This window comes from Anser brachyrhynchus, assembly GCF_964034855.1.
Source record: "Anser brachyrhynchus genome assembly, chromosome: 11".
Taxonomy (NCBI): Eukaryota; Metazoa; Chordata; class Aves; order Anseriformes; family Anatidae; genus Anser; species Anser brachyrhynchus.
Genome location: NC_137706.1, coordinates 20,691,085 through 20,711,507, shown reverse-complemented (window position 1 = coordinate 20,711,507; position 20,423 = coordinate 20,691,085). Strand labels below are relative to the sequence as shown.

The window sequence follows — 20,423 nt, the reverse complement described above, 5'->3', positions numbered from 1 at the left end:
GTGGCAAACATCAACATCGCAGTCAAAGCATGGATCCTGTAAGGACTGACATGGAGACCTTTATGGGGGCCATGGAAAGAGAATAGCCACAGACTAAGAATAACTGCTATTGACTGTAAATGACTGGTCAAGGCACACTACTATATTACCAGTTACCATTTCACTGTGGGAATTTATGCATTTGAAATACACTCCTTATATTGATTTATACAACGTAACCACAACGTTTATCTCATATTTACCATAAAAACCATTGCCACGCAAAAACCTCAGAGGTCATGCAAGATTATGGGCATTTTCATTGAAATTCATTAATTGCAAAAAGCAACCACTGATTTATCAAACATAAAAATGAAGCTCCACAGCACTTCACATCAAACAGTAATTGCAACAGCACTCTTTACTCAGATTGCCTCCACTTATCTCAGGAGAATGGATAACATCCTGGCCTATAAATTCAGCCAAGGTAAAATTTGAAACAGAAACGTTCCTGCATCTTAACAGAACTTCCTATTTTCTGGCAACTTTAGCTAGCAACGCATTAGCTCGGATTGTCAATCTAAATGCACTATTTTTAAAGAATTAATTTTATTTATGAGTTTAATAACTCATTGACTTCCATTTCTTGAGTTCCCTTGCAAATAAAGATCTCAATAGCACACAAGTCAAAAAGTCTGAGAAGATCAAACAACACTCCAGACAGTGTCCTATGGAACATGATACTTAGGCTTAATTTTTTTTTTTTTTTTTAAAATATCCCTTTTGCATGGGGATCAAGAATAATCAGCAAGCATTAAGCGGTCAAGGTCAAATTCCCCTATAGTTTTCTATAAATATAAAGGGAAACACTACATTTGCTTAACTGCAATGAGGGAGATTTAGATGAGACATTAAAAAACTCTTTTATAACAGTAAAGATAGTCAGTTAAGCATTGGAACAGATGGCCTAGGGAGACTGTGGAGCCGCTATCACTGAAAGTTTTCAGAACAGGTTAGAAAAACATCTGTCCACATTATTACAAGTATAGGTAATTCTGCCTGAAGGTCTAGGTAACCTCATAAGATCCTTTCTAGATGGATTTTCTAAATTTTAGTGAAAAGGTAGATACACTTGAGAAAGTAGAAAATGGCAATATAGGAAGTATATCTGACTTACTTCAACATTTGCTATTTACTGGCTTTGGTTCAAACCCTCCTGTACCAATTCAGTAATTCACAGTCAGTTCCTAAAACAACTCTGCTAAAGACAGTATTAACAACATGGATAAAACTTTCATTATCCTCACCGTCTAAATACCTGTGTCTGAGAGGGAGTCTGCAATTCAGACTCCAGCTGTTGAGCTGGATATGTCCACGCTGGCTTTGATTTTCTTGCTGAAACTATGGAGCTGCTGGATAGAGGTCGTGCAGTATTACCTTGGCTAGAGGAATCTGGGCCATCAATTGCTTCCTTTGAGTTTGGAAAGGTGAAAGTGTCTGTATTCTCAGGGTCCACCCTAGTACTAATTTCTCCTGTACCAAACAAATAAATAAATAAATACTCACAAGTTTCATTGCTAAACGAGCACAACAACAGCATCACAGTGATATTCCACCATATGCTAGTAGGTACTGGCATGCTCCAGTTTGCTCTCATGTCCAAGCATGTTACAATTTTCAGGACACATCCAAAACCCATGTAGAAATGTCACTGGCTGACCTTAAGCCTAACCAAGCTGTAACAGGTTACTATTACGAAGACTGAAATTATGTTAAGGAAAAACGTATCACAGCTTTAATTTATAATGTTCTAAAGTTCATACCAAGCCAGCTAGTAGTAACATACAGCATAATAACATCAAAATATTAGCACTTATACTCCATGTTACTCCATATATATTTTCAGTTTTCCAACTACTACGTTTCATTAGAAAAACTTTGAAATTTATAGGGATTGCTACTATGCCCACTCCTCATTTTGCTCACACTCCTTTTCACATTGATGGTATGTTTGTCAGATGCCACAAGCAGCTGTAGCAACAACAGTTTTGAGCATTCTTTGTAGTAGATCAGAACCCTGTTACCCTGAGTACGTTCATTTATGAAGAGCCATTCATCTCATCACACTGGCAAAACAGAGGCTTGATCAGATGTTATGTCATGTTTACAATCACTTTCAGTATCATTGGCTTTACTGTAACTCTGATGGTCAGATATTAGATTCAGGCACTTAGAATCTGAAACATGCAGGTAGGAACCTATAAGAATTTTCAGAAATGAGCAGTGACCAAATCCTCACAGGGATTAAGAAATATTAATTTCTAATTGATATTTAATTAATTAATTTAATATTAAAATTAATATTTTTTTTTTTTTAGGCCTAAGTATCATTCCCGTTCAATTGAAAGACACAGGATGCTCATGTGCATCTTTATGCACTAAGTATTTTTAAGAATTTGACTGAGTACTTGTTAGACAGCTTCTTCCTTGAGAGACAAAACAAGGGACTGAAAGTGAAGTTGGAGATGCAACTCATGGTTGTTATCAATCATTTGTACTCACCTACAGTTGACTTCTTGTGCTGCCTGTGAAATTCATGGAGAGGAACTGCTTTGGATACAACAGGAGGTGTCTGGAGAGTTATCTTTGCTGCTGGAGGGATAAGCCTTCGTTCAGTTAGGCTCAGAATACCTATGAGAATATGACATTAATGAACAATTCATATACATTCCAGTAATGGAAGAAAAAAAATAGTAACAATAATGAAAGAATTAAACAAAGGTAGACCCAAGTTCTTTCAATTCCAAATCCAAACTAGAAAAGCAGCAGGTATTTTTTTTTAATGAGGACACACAAGGAAGATAATCTTTGTAATTACGTAAACAATGTAATTATGACTATGGATCGATTGCTAAAATAGCCCAAGTGCAGGACTAATTAAAATTGAATGATTAATAACCAGAGATTAATCATGACTCTTTATCTTGATCATTTTATTTGGTCACACAAGAATCCTCCATCATACACAATTCTTCTTTCAAGTAGCAACTAAACTCTGTGATTTACAATATAACTTAATCAGGAAGGATGATACTGAAAATAGCATACTGTCTCCTAAGGTTAGCTACCACACAAAGTAAGTAGCCTGAAGTTGATCTCTACCCTTTGCAATGTTTGAGAAGACAATTCTTAAAAGTTTTGAGGTGACGGAAAATTTGATTACCAGATACCTGCTACAAAGAGCAAACAACACTGATTATGTAGCATACATCTGGTGCCTGGCAACAGTACCCAGACAGGCTTCTGTGACTCACCTTTCTTTATATCTTCATCTAACAGGGGTAAGGAAGAATCCATGTGGTGAGAGGCAGGCAAAACCCAAAGGTTGCTAGCTGTGTGACTTTTCACTGTCTTCTGACTACACATCTAGGAAGAGACAGAACCTTCTTTTAACACACAGAAATCCTGGATTTGCAAAAGACACTTGTCTACTCAGGTAACAATAAATCTAATTTCCGCTATGAATAAGATTTAATAATGTAACAGAACAAGCATTTACCACTTATGAACATGCTACAGTATTTTCTACTGATGTTACTTTATTAATTTAAAATAAAGTTAATTAAATCCAATTGATGTCTTGTGATTTCTGCTATGCAAAGATCAGTGTACTAGTTCCTAAAGAGATCACAAGAAGTTAGCTCAATTTTAATGAGTACATTGTAAACACAGTGCTTCTTGATAGAACAGTCTTTGCATATATAAAATGCATACACAGAGAAGGCACCAGAAAGAAAAGGAAGTTTCTTAAAATATGGAAATAAATTTTTACAGGGAAGAATACTAAAGGAATTAAAGTATGTGAAACTATTCAGAAATCAGGGATCAAAAAGTATCTCAGACTTCTGAAGTTTTCTTTAACTACAGCAGGGAACAACACAGCTTGATAATGTGATGTGGAAGCATGTGCCACACTAGCTGTGCTAATGTGGGGATTAAAGCTCCCTTACTTCCCCAATTAACCTGTGCTTGCCAGAAGAAAATGGAACCTGCTGGCTCTAAGTGCCAAGAATTCAAGCAGTGACACATATCACTTTGGGATAGTGATATCATGTCTCCTATTGTTATGATCACTAGAGCACAAACAGAGCATTGTGCAGGGAAAAGAACATATTGCTACCTTACACTTTCATATTTAAAATACAAAAACTCTACGTTATCATCACACTTTTTTCTTTCTCCAGTATGATAAGTATCTTCAGTTTCTTTCTGCCTAGGAATATACACATACTATTTCATGTAGAATGTGAGTTGTACTCAACTCCTAAAGAAACAGAGAGCCAGATCTTCAGCGGATTTAAAGCATCACAGCACATGCAACTTCACGGCAAGTAACATCACTGAGATCTCTCACTTGAAGATAGTGAACCACTACCAGCAGAAGATGATACTATTTTCTCTTACCTGGCTGATGCTAGGAACATAAGACAAAGATAAACATAGAGAGACATGAATGATTCACCTTAAACTCAAGTGTTTTGATGAAGCAAAAGGAAAATTTAAACTGTCTATCAAACCTTACTCTGTCAAAGGAGTTTTGGAAATCTAAATAAAGTTTTATTAGTTTTAGCAGCTAAATTACCCAAGGAGTAGGTATGCTCTCATATATGATGCTCAGAACTTACTTTGCAAATGCAGCTGTACAGGTTCTCCAGTAACTCCCATGCTGTGTCCCAACAACACAAGAAGCAAGTGACTAAAATTGAATGAAGAGGGTAAAAAAGTGCCAGCACATGGGTGCAAATTATTATTAATCTGAGGAACAAGAAATGTATTGGAAGCACATATTAGATCTTTTAGCAACCAGGAAAGCCAACAGGTAGATTGGACAAGGTAAAAGATCTGGCGATAATGGGGCAAAGAACATTGAGACAGGCTGGACAAAGAGCTTGGCACATAGGTTAGGATTAAAGGGTTTGGATGGGGACAGAGAATCAAGCACCTAAAATTAGGATATGCTTGATAAGGAACAGAGAGATTAGTGCAAGATAAAATGTAAAAAGGAGGAAATGGGACACACTGAGACGGGGAAGCAGACAGGTTTGTACACAACAAGACGCCTCTCCGTCACAATTTGGAGTGGACCTCAACTTCCCGGTCTCATCTTTAGCTGTTAAATAACTGTGAGGCCCAATAAAAAATGTCCCATGCTTTTGTGGGTAATGATCTGCTATGAGTTACTCTATTAGTCTAATGATTAGAAAATCTTATATTGTATAAAAAGGTTTGAAACCTACTGATGAGCTATATGGAAGACAACCTAATAACATGTGCTGGACATTTTTTTGAATTTACTTTTTTTAAAAAAATCACTTCATTATGAAGGATAAACTACCTTAAAATAGCATTAAGTACATAAGATCTGAAAGCTACAAAATATTGATAGATCTGCAAAATGAAAATAATACTACTTACTGCTTTCATAGAACACATCAGGACTACATGGTTTAAAATACTAGCTTTTAATGACTGATTATCATGCTTATGTATATCTTTTAGTGCACTAGGATCCAGGATGTGATTGGCATCTTTTGAGGACTAGTGTGTCGCAATTAGTAAATAACATCAGCTATCAACTTTACAGAAAGGGATAGGAAATTCTAAAGAGCTGATTGTAAGTCTAATAGGGAAATGAGATAGATCAAAATAAACTATTATAATTTTTCCTTCCAATTTGTATAACAACATTGTCCACAAGAGACATTAGGGAGATAGGAAATATGTAGGCTTTCTCATAATAGAGAATCTTTCAGAGAAATCATAGGCACTCATTTCAGTTACGGCCATTATGAAGCATTACGCTTTAAGGGATCTAGCTGTATGAACCTTCATGTCCTCATGTTCCAAGAAAATAGCAATAAGCATGTAACCAAGATTAACTTTATACCAGCCGGCGTATAAGTGGCTTGATACTGAGAAAAGGAAATAATAAACCACACTTTTCTACTCACTCTCGGCTCAAGCAGTTTGCGGAGGAAACAAGAAAAATATATAAAATGAAAAAAATTTAATTAAACAGTGACTACTTTTTTCAGACTATTGTTATCGTATCAGTAAAGCAGCACTGATTTTACCATTGGTCAGTTTTATCCTAGTTTAAAACCCAGGAGTTTTTTTTATGATAAACAGCACTACGAAACGCATGTATTTGTTTGTGTTCATACAGATGTAATAAGCTACATAGAGAAGCAATTCGGGTGGAGTGTATGAGTTCAAAAGCAACCTAGAGGTTTTTATTTTTAACCGGAGGTAGATATTTAATTCTTCTTTTCCATATCTTTTAATTCTATAAACTCCATAGTAGGTGTCAACTTCAAAAAAGGACACATGCAACTGAAATGCAATTTCAGCTCTGCTTTACATTGCACAGTGCCGCTATGATCCATGAAATTACATGATACAGGCAACACAGTGGAACTATGGAGCTCACCCAAAACCGTTAGCTAAGAAAATCCCACACAAGCTTTACACCTTTCTTTTATGTTCTTTCAGCATCCTATTTGCTGCATTATTTTCCCTCTTGAAGACTTCAGTGAGATATCAAAGTAAAATTTGGCAAAACACTTTCAGCCATCAGTTATTTTCATTAAAATGAAGACAACTCAAAATAAAAATAGCTTAAAATACTAGCAAGTACTGCAAGAAAAACGTTTACTTTTAGTATCAACATTTACTATTTACTATTTTACTATTATTCAGTGACAACTCAAAGATCTTTATAAGATTTTATCTTTTTAAAGGGTTTTCAATGAATTTATGTCTACTTAGGTCAGCACAGCTTAAAACCTTTACTCACACTTAAAAGCTTTCATGGCATAAACACAAAAACTAGTGGATTTAACACCACCTATTCCAGAACTGGCAGCTCCTAGAACTAGCGCTTTTACGTTTTCAGTGTAGACAGCCCCAAACCAGGATGGAACAAAAGATCACACCTTCTCTAACCCTAACCTGTAGGCACCTCACCTGCTTTCTGTCTGGCAGAACCAAACTCTGAAGAGCTGCAATGTACCCTAACTGCTACGAGGTGAATGGAGTCACAGACATCTTCCTGCATGAATAACGCCTTCTAGTGAAGTTTGTTATGAAGATTATGATTCAGCAAGTATATTTGTCTGAAGTCAGCACAAAGCCTGCTCGTTCATCATGGGTACTTTTAAAGTATAGTTTTATAGGGCTGGAAGGGAGCACTTATCTGTAGTGCAGAGTAAGGCTTACTCTGTATAATATGCTTGGAGTGTGCTGAAAAACTATTTTTTCATTTCAAGCACTTCTGAGTGTAATTAACCTGGGACACGAGAAAAACAATTCTATTACCCTTTCTAAAGTGTTTTTCTCCTGTGGATAAACCTCTCCCACTTGATTTTTTTTCTTTTTGCTTCATTTTAAATAGGGCACTTGTTGTAACACCATCGGGATTTTCTGATTAGTTCCCTATTTGTTTTCTTTTTACCTAGACAGCAATATCTAACTAGAACAAGTGCTTTTAAAAATACATATATATATATATATTTTTTTTTTTTTTCCCTAGAAAAGAATATAGGCTGGTATTAAATACAGAGAAAAGATGATTAACATCATGTGTCAGAACTATGGTTTATCAACCCAGAAGATTAGATACATCAGATTTTCTTATCAGAAAACCACACAGCTTGATAGCAATGGTGGAAAAGGTATATAGCAGCAATCTATCATTTCATAACTATCTGCTGCAAATTGCCATTTACCTTCATATTTTTGATTAGGAAGATTTTGCTGAAATTTGATGTTTGTAATCCCCACCAAGAGAAGGATGAAGCATAGTCAAATAAGAACAATAGAACTAAGGTCAGTTTTCCATATGCTCAGAAAACGGGCAGGTAAGAGTTTATAGAAGGCACCTCTAATGGAAACTGGAAGTCTGTTGAACTGCATGTTCCTCAGACAAAAAGTACTTGAGAAACATGATCAAACTATCCCAAAGATGAAGCAGGATAAGGACAGCAAGTTACCAAACTTGATAAATCATGGTCTTCATTGATCTCAAAAGAAGTAAAAAAACATGCAGAGAAAAGAAAACAATCATAAAGTGAACAGGTAAGACACAATGAGATGCAAGTAACAAACTTCTGGGTAATAAAAAATGCCATAATCGAGTACATTCATAATTATCATTAAAACAGGAACTAATTACAAGTAGAATCAACTTGCTTTATCCTAGTGCAAAAGGGAAGAGGTCTCAGGCTACCTTAAGCACCAAACAGATAATGTTTAGAGTTTTTCAGATTGGTGGATCCTGATGAAATGCATGCTAGGATACTTGAAGAGCTGTCTGAAGCAATCTCAGAACTGCTGGTAGGACTCTTGTAGAATGGAAACTCTACTAGAAGACTGGAAAAGTTCACAGTGCCTGTTTTTAGAAAGGTGAAGGATATGTTGAGGGATTCTAGCCCTAATGGTTGAACTATAATTCTTGGGGAGAAAAACAAAAACAAAGACCAACAACTCTTAAGCAACTGAACTAATTAAAAATAGCTGGAGAGTAACAAATAAATGTGTAACTTGAACCCATCAAGATCAAATTTTTCGGACCCACCTTTTTTTTATTTTTTTTTTTCTACAACAGGTTAGTGAGCACTATTAATAGGGTAGAAAACTAAAGTACTGCTTTACCAAGACTTTTGAAGCTTCCTGATCATGACACTATATAAACACATGGAGAAAGTATGGCTTAGACATCCTCGCTATAAGAGAGATGCAAAGCTGCTTTGGTAACTAATTCAGAAAGAAGTTCTATGTCAGAATGGAAGCCTATTGAGTATACTATACAGTAAGCAGCAAAGCAAGGAAGCAATATAAAAGAATAGCTTCACTGACATTTCCATTATCTATCAGTTTGTTCTGAAAAGGAATCCCATTCTGATAATTAAGCCAAGTAATCTTAGCAATAAATAGTAAATAAATAAAGTGTTTGATGCTGGTTTCAAATGACCTAATTTTGGTCCTCCGAGACTAAGAACCAGCATATGGAATTCAGCACAGAAATACCCAATGGTAAGTAAAGGACAAATTCTCATCAGTGTGAGTGGAACTATTTTAAAGTCAGATGAGTCAAAATTTGTAACAGTCTCTACGAACTTTAAAATAAGAACCATTTTTAAGACTGGTTGTCTTTTTATTCAAGGAGATTTCCAAGTAGGAAAATTATGTAGAAAATGCAAGTTTGTCTTTCTCATTCCAGTTTACATAGTCCAGCATTTTATCTACCTAATGATTAATACAGTTTCCCTGAGATGTAATACCGAGATAATAATAAATATTTCTGTCACATTTTGGTTATCTAAATAGAACAAACTCCAATTTCAATGGAAAGCCCAACATATAACCTTCAATATGCAGCAGCTAGGCATCTTTAACAACAGGTCTTATGCATTATTCTTACCTACTTTAAGCTCTTAAACTAACCAGAGATGGCTCTGAATCGTCAATTTTCCATGTAATTGGAAAAATCAAGCTTTGCTCCTTCGTAACCTACTGCTAGCTCTCCCAGAAATTTACTTCCATCAAAACTCTGCCATAGCAGGTGCACGAGAGAATAGATGGAGAACTTTGGTGAATCCCACATCTGTTTTTTGAAAAAGGGAACAGAAGCAGCACAGAAGGAAGTAAGGAAGATAATTGCTGGCTTGAACTACAATACATTTTACTTGCGGGCAAAGGGCCAGCTTACACGAGGCAGAATATGCAGGACCATCTTATTGGAATTCAGGGGTGGGCCTCCATTCTTGTCCAGAGACAGCTGTAAACCAGCAGCCCATAGCATCACAATCAGGCACTGAGTTTTGTCAAGGAATGCTGATACGTACAGAAGCAGCTTCAGCAGCTTTGGCTGCACCCCTACCTAGCAAAATGACAGTCAATCTCCAATTCCAGATGACAAGAACTGGATAAAAACTTAAAACAAATGGTGACCTTTCAAAAGATTAATTTGTTTACCAACAAAACGTTCAACGTTTGTCATCTCAGATGGGGGTGACCTTCACGTTCCCATTTCTAGGTTGAAAGGATGCTGACTTTAGTCATCTGTTAAGTTAACTCCATCTCACCAATTATTTCCTTTTTATTTTTACTGACGAGAAGATTTTATTAATCCACTGTACTGCTTATTATGATTACATACCATAATACAAATGCAACAAGCTTATTTTGAATTACTGTGGTGTAACATCGATTTGTTTAAGTCTCATTCTGCTACCAATGCCAAATTATGCTTTGACTATAATTATAGCCATATGCATAGGTTTAAAACACAATCAGATTTTGAGGACCAAAACACCTGATTTTCTTCTACAGCTTCTTCTAATCATTTGAAATGAAAAGAGTTGCCCTGCTCTGCCTTAATTTAAAATTTTGGAAATGAATAGACTCTTAGTGATAAGCATTAGTGATTAGTATGATGCAAATACCAAATAAAGAACAAATAACTGAGGACGTGATTAGAGTGACTGCACTCAAATAAGTTAGCTAAAAAAAAACACCAACAAAACAGAATCACTGCCATCACCGTTAAAGCCACGCTATATAAGATGCAACTCATAAAGGCTAGAAATCATCACCGTATTAAATTCTAACTCATGAATAAATTAAAAGGTTCCTAAGTTTACAGTATAATATATATTTATATGAAAACAGGGACCAAGAAATGCCAGAATAATTCTATAAAAGAACAGCAGTCCTATGAAAACGAAAGGTATAGTTGTGAATCTCTTCTACATTGCAGCAGTTAGTCAGAATTATTTTTGCTGCAATTCAGATTGCTATTTGTTTTGCTAGATCCTCCATGGGAAGCGTACATATTTAATAATTATCTACTCATCATTTTTCATTTGTTATCCAGATACAGTCTACAAAATAAAGGGATGCCCAGTCTACCAATGGTGTTTCAAACAGAATTACATTTCTCATTTTAAACTAACTACGGAATGTTACAGAGGATGAAGCATTAGTGCTTATCAAACCAAAAAAGTACAAAAGGGCCATAGTAACCACATAATTAATTTCCTTTAGTTTCTGTCATAAAATTCAGCGTCAGTAAACACCAAAAGAGTAAGAAAAGAAAATTTTCATGAAAAAATGAGATCGTTACTCAGTTCGAAAATGAAAATAATTTTTCATGCTACTAAAATGGCAGGATAGGAAAAAGTCTGTGAACTTTGTGCTTGACCTAACTAGTTAGATCAAAACCAGTTTGTTTTTAATCTAATCACATTTTAAAATGCTCAGGTCTGCTTGAAAACTGGGAGGCTGACAACTCTTAGAAAAAAACTGAATGCAGTTAATCGAGTGATTATTTTTTCATTCCTGTCACTAGGAGTCTTTCTGCCACTGATTTTTTTTGGGAGATAATCTTTGAATTCATGTACATACATAGGGCATGTACATGGGTATACGCATATGTCCGCCCGTGTGTGTGTATGTACAAATATTGCCCTCTAATGGCAGATTAGAAAAAACAGGGTAGGTAGTAGCTAACCTAATTCTTCTTATAGGTACTTTAATTGCTGTTTATTTTTCCAAAATCAAAGACCATATAATTTTAGACCCGCAACTACACACTGATTTATTTTAGCTACTCTTGGCAATCTATAGCTATCATTTCACTGAGTGCTTGTATACTTCATATTTAACAAAAATGCCTTCATTCACAATCTTGGTAGCAGATTTTGCAAATCCAATTGCAGAATTCCCCCCCCCAGTGAAGACAGAACATTTCAAAACACAGATTGTGCCATGAAATTCAAGAACTTTTTTAGTGTCTACTTCAGTAAAACTGCAGAATAAATTACAGATGGAAAATACCTACTTGTTTTTTCAGCCAATCTCCCTGTCATAAACAGTTTCTAAGCAACTGTAAATATGTATCAGAGAGCTTGACTAATTTACATTAAATGTTAGTAATTTAAGTCAACATTAAGAAGTTTTCTCTGATCAGTATACATTTCAGTGAGAGTGGTAAAACACATGGCTCTCCACAGTAGTATAATATTCTTCTCTGTGAGTGTTTTAGAGTGGTTCTAAAAAGCCATTAGCCATGATGCTTTTTTCTAATTAACTCTATATCATAGGGTTAGACAAATCACCTCTTAGTCTGGGCAACAGCTTTCAAAAATCATTTTTTATAAGTGGCAGCTTACAACCGTGCCATTCACAGATTCTGTTTACGTTGTTTAAAACCAAACACCCTAGAATCTTATGGCAATGGGCTTGCTGCATAATACTTCTATTACAAACATTAAATTCTAGAAGAGCATCCTTGTGTGAGACCATTGGGCATATTCTTTCATGTGGACAGTGCTGCGCTGAATTTGCGAACATAACTGATTTTTGAGGATGCCTGTGGCTATCAATTTTTTTTTTAAAGCATACTTTAAAGAAAACCATCCTCATGTTTGTTTAAGAGGAGCAGCAGTTCTGCAGAACAGAAATTTGGAAGAATCAAAACTTAATGTTACACAGCTTAAACATTCTAAGACCAGAGAGAAGAGCGATAGCAGGGCCGCTGGTCAGGATACTCCTACTAGCGTGTTATGAGCAGTGCTCAGTCTCAGCTTTTTTAGATAATGATTTTGTACTAAGGGAAATATCTTGACCAGAGATAAAAGAAAAGCTTGCTTCAGAACACCTTGTAGGTGGACAGTGAGTATGCTTGGGATCTATAAGACACTGAAATATCTCCACATGCAGCCCAAGGATCTAAATCTGTCCCTCACATTCCAAAGCAAGTCCTCCAGGCACGGGAATAAGCAGCAGAATGGGACATTCTCTCCCAAAGCTCGTCAGAAAAATAAGATGCAAATGACACCTAAATTCATGCATTCAGTCTAGGATTCTGATTCTTATTTAGTATAACCCCTATTTTTCTGTTGCAGTGACACTGATTTCTGGTGTGATAGCCCTATGGTAGGATTGCTTCTTTAAAAAAAGTCAATTAAAAACAGCATCAAAGCAATGTACAAGCATTTTTCACTCATTCATAACAATCCTATTGACATTTGAAAATTGACGGCATTCATGTCTCTTAAAGAAACAGCCATGGAACAAACAACTGAAAGCCCATTCTTATCAACAAAACCCCTTTTACGTCTTCCTTGATCTTTGTGTCACGTTCTGAACTCCACAAACTCCAATTTATCTTCAGACCCTGATTTTACTGAGATTACTCACCACGCACATTCCCATGTATGCTTATACTTTTGCTGTACTGGGGTCTTGTTACCTAAACCCGTTACATTCTATGTTTGTTTTCCCTTTGTCACTCAGAATGTTTTGATTGTTACATAGGAATATCAAAAAATGGAAAATTATGGGGTACTTTCACTTACAATATATACATTTTTTTATTATTTAGGTCTGATACGTATTAACTTTAATAATGAACAGTCAATGTATATAAACCCATAATACGTAAAAGTTACTCACGGGAACAGGTCTTTTCTTAGTTATAAGTGGCAGCCTGATCTCGTAGCTCTGTTGTTTTAAAACAACTTTCTTGTTGATGTTCTCTGGGTCAAGCATAATTTTCATATCCATTTCCAGCTGGTGCTGAAACAGAATATGCACAGTCTAAAAATAATTGCACTAGGCCAGAAGCGTTTATAAACAGGAATTGACTAACGTTCATAAATTTGCAATAGGATGATTAAATAATCATGTTAACTCACTGTCCACACAGAACTGGGCAAACAATGACAAAAACAGTGTTTTTGATTACACAAGTGACTTAGCAAGGCATAAAATTACCATTCCTATACATGTTTCTACCAACATTTGTTCAATTCATTTCAGTATAAGTACTGAAAGTTCCAGATTTGCATGTCTTTGAGTTAAATTTTAAGTGGAAAGGACAATCAAGCTTGACTCATTTGATTAACATAGGCCATTTGTTGATTCCATTTACCTTTGCTATAAAACAAATGTTTCGATACATACAAATTAGGAAACACGGACAAAACAAAGAATATTTAAAAAAATCCCAACTCATTGTTATGAATATTAATACAACTTATCCTGTTGGAAAGAGTTAATACAGCCACATTTTATAAATATAGCTGTTCACATAAAAAGTATTTTGATTATGATGCTATTTTATTTATTTATTTTTTTCCTGAATGTTGTCTCAGGTAAGTCTCAGATCAGCTTTTTGACGGAGTTTGCATCTCTGCTTTACAAAACTATTTCGTGAACTAGTCAAGAGTATGTAAAGTATGTGTCTAACCATAAATGTGGATTCAGACATACGCAACACCCTTCTAATCTAAAGCACATACTTCTTGTATAGAAGCCAGAGGTGGCTTTTTCTGTCATAAAAGCATCTTAAGGTGAAAACATTTCAGTTCATCATGCATGTGCTTTAATTTACACCTGGATCTGTATCAATTGTGGTAATTTCTCCCAGTGCTTTCATTGCTAACTAGTCTCTGCACTCAACAGGGTTTATTTACCACCCAATGCCAAACAGGGAGGAATCCTCAGATGGCAGGAACTAACGGATTGCCAGACAAGTCCACAGAGCTACGGCAATTCAGAGGAGCTAGAGGCCTGCCACTTTATGTGCTTAATTCCCACTGCATGGATAGGGGAATACAAAAACCCCTCTTACCATGTGAGATCCAACTAAACATATTTATAGATGAGAACTCTCTACTGAGATTTCCATTGTGTTAACATAAAAAGGAATTTATGAGGATTATGTTTTTTGACAAATAAAATAGTCCATAAAAAGTGTAAGAATCATTAGAGGTATATTTGAACTATTAAGCAATTGTATTACTTTGTGAGAGCACTAAAACCGGTTGAATTTATTTATCTGCACAATATATTCCCTTCTTTTGATAGTAATTACAAGCAGATGTATCAATGAGACGCTCATTTAGATTTGGGTTTATAAGAACAAAAGTTATTATCCAAGCCAATTACTCTTTTACCCACATGGCTGCACAGAGACAGAAAGTTCAATTTTCACCTCGTCAGTGATTTTGTGTTATTTATTTTATTACTATAGCACACCACTGTACAGAAAGGAAACTGCTTGTGCTATTAAACAAGAATTGGGGGAAAATTGAGTACCTTCTCAATTAAAATAGGAGATGATTCACAATTCAGATTCCCCAGTCAGACTGACAGTGAAATGATCAGCGTTGGAGTGGCAAATTCCACTAAGTGTAACAAGAACTGAAATGCTTAATAATAAAAAATAATAATAATCTATGGCAAGTGACAATTCTACACTTGCGGGATGGTATCATTGGTCTCTTCCATCTATATCATCCAAGGTCTTACAATTAAGCTGGCCTGAACCTTCTTGATATAGAACAAAAAAAAAAGGTGAGAAGAGCAGGGCAAACAGTGCATTATTACAAATATAATACAAGAATGAGAATTTACAAGAATGAGAATTATTTTTTACAAAATGAATTGAGAATTCATGATAATGAGAATTATTTTTTACAAAAAATTCTTTACAAGAATGAGAATTATTGTGCTCAACAATTAGCATGGAGTATAGAGGAATATACAAAACAAGTTGACGTGTTCAGTACAGTTAAAGATTTGAATCCTGTTTTATTTCAACACAAAAGTCATGTCAGAGCAGAGGTCATTTTATCGCATAGCAGGCCAACAAATCAGACTCTCTAGGTAATTCTGTTTTGCAGATGCAGGTGGTGCATGGTCAAATGGAGTCTAATTCCTTTATGAAGGAGTTACATTATATTAATCTTTGAAACAATCTGTATTAACAGTAACTAAACCACTTTTCATGTCTGGCTATTTGTGGTATGTGCAAATTCTAGAGCCCTCTAGAAACAACTTTTTGTTTACATATTTAATTCTATTAAAGATGAGAGAACATTAACTTCTACTGTACATTCACAATGTCAACTTTTACTGATAAAACAAAATTAAGCTGCACAAGCAAAAGCTTGGGTGTTTCCAATTATGCGACTATTTTATTTGAACTGATTCACCTACTGGTTATGGACAAGCGTCGTTTCAGACATTGCTACACGGGGGCTTTACAATTCCCGCACAAGGAAGATGCCTCTTTATGGTTCTTAAGTGTCATTAGAAGAAGGAACCCAATTACAGCACACCGTGAGGAAAAAAAAAAAGGGGGGACAGTGCTTCGCAATTCCTCCTATGAGTCAGGTTCGAACAGCCTCATGCTGCTGCTCTTATGATTCAGAAATACTGTACGTGTGACTAAACAATAATTTTAAGCCTATTCTGACACCTGTGGGCAAACTATTTCCCACATGACAAGTATTCTATGTGAAAATTGCATCTGTGCTCATTTGACTCCAACCTTATTTTATCCTAACTGCTACAAATACAACTTATGCTCCATTTCTACTCTCACATGGCCTACTACGGATTGCAAAGCACAAAAATATTACTACATGAATTATTCATTGCTCTCAGAACCTCTGTGGGTAAAAGTTGATTCCTTCAAGCCTAAGTACCTGGAAATACTGTCTGCAAATGGAAAACTATTCAGTTCACAAATATTTCTTCTGAGTGGACTGAAATTTGGAGAAACAGGAAAGTACTCTTAAATACAAACAAAAATTGTTTATAGTTGCAAGTGAGGAAAAGACAGGAAGTGAGGAATTGTAGGTGAGAATTTCCCAGCTGGATTTCACAACTATTTAATAATAAAAGCTTTTTATGTTGGCATGACGGGCATGTAGAACAGCTGGCAAAACAGCGCTGTTTGTCGTTTTCTTTATAATGGGAAATGAGGGCTAGTTTGTGTGTCACTGGATATGCATTTCCAAGCAGATGCCATGGATATCAGACATTAAAAGACAAAGAGAAAGACAAGGCAGGACATAGGATATGTTCCACTGTAAATTAAGCTCATTCATGCACATGAAGAGTTGAAAGACCATCGATAATATAGAATTTACAGAGTAAATGAAACCTGTTTTTTTTTTTCCCAAAACATAAGTCTCCAAAAATGTAAGTGAACAGAAGTTCATACAGGACAGGGTTAGAGTACTGTCTAGCAAACTGTATCCTGCTTTCAGAACACGATTAAGCACTATCCTTAACCATTCAAAATTGGGAATGCCGGGGTACTCCATTCGACAAATTCCAAAGTTCATATTCTTTGCAAATTATGAATGAAAACATTTCACAACAATAACAGTAACATTTTATACAAAGATATAAAAATTTATATATAAAGATTACTGACTTTTGCAGTACAATCTCACAGAAATTCATTTTCATAGTTCTACTGCATAATGAAATTTGTTCAAGTTAAATAAAAAACAGATCTCACTATCTTATCATTTCAAAAGTAAGCAATACTTTAATATTGCTTTACAGTGGGACTTCTTTTACAAAGAAAATCAGCAACAGAAGTGTTTGGCTGCTCATTCTGGCTATACAATTTTGTGTAGCTTCTGGTAAGTCCTAGTACAACAGACAGCCTCCTCTTAAAGTTCTCTCTCATCAAAGTTCCCTTGAATTTAAACCATAATAACATAAAATTGTGAAAATGGGTATTTTTAAATATTTTATTCAATTAATTATTTAATTTGTTTTTAAAATGTTTGAGAAAACCACCTTGAACTCACCAGTTAAAACTCACACCTTAGAATAAATAAATAAACAAAAAAAACCTTCCAATACAACTATTTTAAGAAGGCTTTAAATGAATTTACAAGGATTTCACTTATGAAAGACATCGAAACATCAGATTTCAAGGAAAAAACCTACACTTATTACAGAGGTGACTGCCCTATATATGAAAGAAAATCTTTCCCACGTCTCTCCGTGTCTTCTACACAGAAACAAACGAGAGAACTAGCTTTAGTCTCAAATTACACAAACATTTATATCTGTGCTCCTGCTATTCCAATATACAGTCCCATTTACTTCAAAGTCATTACTCACAGAGTCACAGTTAAGCCTATGATATTTGCAGAACCAGGACCTTAAAACAGAATAAACGTATAGTCTCAGGATTCTTTAAAAATGTACTTGTGGGAGAAAAATAAGGAATGGAAGGCTTGTGGATGCACCCATGATACTACTAAGGTCCTTCATAACTTAGACTTTATCCTAACCGTGAAGCAGTGAGAAAGCTCCTGCTTCTCAGCTCTCTCATTCTACTGAGAATTTTTAACATATTCAGTCACCAGATGGTGTATTATGAAAAACTGAATTCATGTGGAGTCAGAACATAAGGTCATGGGATCAACCGGTAACCTACAAGATGACAGCCTACTCATTTAATGCGGTCTCTGGCAAAACAAGTAATATGTTATTTCAGACCTGTGAACCTTGAGAAATACGTAGTGCTGATTTGCTGCATGCCTGGACAGTCATGGGCTCAACAGGCACTCGTGGTAAAACAAGCTGTTTCTGAGGAGCACCAAAATGAAGCCCCCTGAATTAGAAAGAAAGAAACAGTGAGGTTTTTAAAACTTATTTTGATTTTACCCATTAAATCCACACCGCTTCCATGTGGTTGAATCTAAAATGCTATATTTTTATTTAAACGTGTTTAGTGAAAAATTACAGGAGTTAACTGAAGGTTGCTTTCACTTCTTAAGACTGCATTTACTTCTGTATTGCTTTATATTGCTTTTTAACTTAAACAAAATAAAACTAAAATAGTAAATGACCAAAATAACCTCATTTGGGCCAATATTTCCATTTGCTTTATAAGATCCTGGTACCATAGTTTTTCTGTCTTGATGCATGCATTTGTCTCTGCAATAAAACAGCTGTTTCACTTACCATTTAGTGGGCTGTTTTGAACGTACGTCTTCATTATCAGTAGAAGAAATAGTTAACACTTGTCTGTTTATAGCATTTAAATAATTTTCAGCGTGTTTCTGTCAGAGAAAAAAAATAACGTTTAGACTATTATAAAGGCATGAGTGATACTAAATTTATTTAACTCAGTTAACTTAACAATCTAGATCTTCCCGTGACTGAAAAGTTGATAGGATCTGTACTTCTGTTGGACTAAATCAGACTTTGGCTAAAGTTAAGAGGCCTAAAATCAATTAATTCTGGCCATACAAAAAAAAGGAAGCCACTATTGTAGTGCGTAATATTTGATGAATCCCATCATTTGCTGATCAGAAAGGGAACTTGCAGGATGACAGACATATGTCCCTAAGTGAATTACTGACAGAAATCTCAAAGATTGAAGCGTCTTCTGGATCTGTTCCATTTTACTTACTCTCAGCCCAAGTTCAGCTTTTTCAACTGCTGTTTCCAGATCGCTGATATCCACATCTTTCACATTTCCCTTCAAGCTGATATTTTTCACTTTGTCTTTAAGCTTGTGAAGGTCTTCTTGAACCTAAAAAGCAAGTTATGACAGAAGTCATACCTATAACCCAAATCTGTGGGATTATGTATTAGCATTTAATCCACATTTTCACTGATTCTGCTTTGTCAAAAGTATTCCCAAACGCTGCTGCCAATGCAGGGGCTTGTTCGGAGACCTTAGTCTTGTGCCATGTGGATGGTTGATGCCTCCTGGACTCTGTGGACATTTTTGGGTGACTTCCATTTGAAGCTGACGAGATCCTCAGTTTGGAAGATTAGTTGAGAAGCATAGAGGAAACACGCAACTCAAAAACAGAGCAATTCTCCGCTATAGGATGTAAGCAGCTGATGGTACAAACAATCTGGTGATTCACAGAATATTTGCTAACCGTGATAGAATCACTCTTTAAAATACCATTTTGTGATTTTGGTTACGTGAATAGCATCACAGAAGTACAAATTGTGGATACTCAAAGAAAACAACGCCGTGGCTCACGTGTACTGAGGACTACAAGGTGATTACAGCAAGACGAGCAACTCAAAGGGACTCCAATGGGATTCCAACCCCCAAACCAAACCCTCACAGCATTTCTCGGGCACACGCTGCCAAATCCAACCCAGGTCCAACCGCTGAGGGCTTCAGTGCCGAGGGGAGCTCAGGAGACATCCCCGGCGGAGATGTATCCCAAGGAGACCCCAAGGAAGCCCACAGCGAGGTGTTTATCCCTCACTTCGGGTGACATTTGGGTGACAGACAGAGCCACGCACCACAGGACAGCTTCTAGGGGACAGCTTTATGAGGTACCAACTTCACCCCTCCGCCCCCCAGAGCGAGCTGCCGCCTCCCCCCGCCCCCAGCTTCCCCCCCCAGGACCGGGGGCAGCGCCTGGGCCCACCCCGGACCCACCTGCACCAGGGCCGCCTCCGCCCCCCTCCCCGGGCCCGGCCCCGCCGAGCCGGCCATGGCGGCTGCGCCCGCAGCCCTAGCAACGGGACGCGCGAGGCGGGCCGCGCCACCCGCTCGCACCGCGAGGGGGTTTGCCGAGACGACA

The 20,423-nt window shown here is 36.4% G+C and overlaps 1 protein-coding gene across 6 annotated transcripts in view; it reads right to left on the bottom strand.

Annotated features, from left to right (window-relative positions):
- IQCH (IQ motif containing H) overlaps nucleotides 1–20,423 on the bottom strand; it is an 85,031-nt gene that overhangs the window by 50,089 nt on the left and 14,519 nt on the right. The window contains exons 1-9 of one of the 6 annotated variants that reach the window (XM_080551485.1): nucleotides 20,279–20,400; nucleotides 19,280–19,402; nucleotides 18,829–18,926; nucleotides 18,361–18,475; nucleotides 13,498–13,620; nucleotides 3,294–3,405; nucleotides 2,542–2,670; nucleotides 1,287–1,512; nucleotides 1–58 (exon numbers count right to left, since the gene is read on the bottom strand). The exon at nucleotides 1–58 is cut by the window's left edge and continues 483 nt beyond it. In XM_080551485.1, coding sequence (XP_080407611.1) covers nucleotides 1–58; nucleotides 1,287–1,512; nucleotides 2,542–2,670; nucleotides 3,294–3,405; nucleotides 13,498–13,620; nucleotides 18,361–18,475; nucleotides 18,829–18,926; nucleotides 19,280–19,402; nucleotides 20,279–20,335 — 1,041 coding nt within the window. In that variant the 5' untranslated portion in view covers nucleotides 20,336–20,400. Of the gene's footprint in view, nucleotides 59–1,286; nucleotides 1,513–2,541; nucleotides 2,671–3,293; nucleotides 3,406–13,497; nucleotides 13,621–18,360; nucleotides 18,476–18,828; nucleotides 18,927–19,279; nucleotides 19,403–20,278; nucleotides 20,401–20,423 lie in introns of those variants that run through there. The other 5 variants (XM_080551486.1, XM_080551488.1, XM_080551487.1 and 2 more) reach the window with 5 other exon arrangements.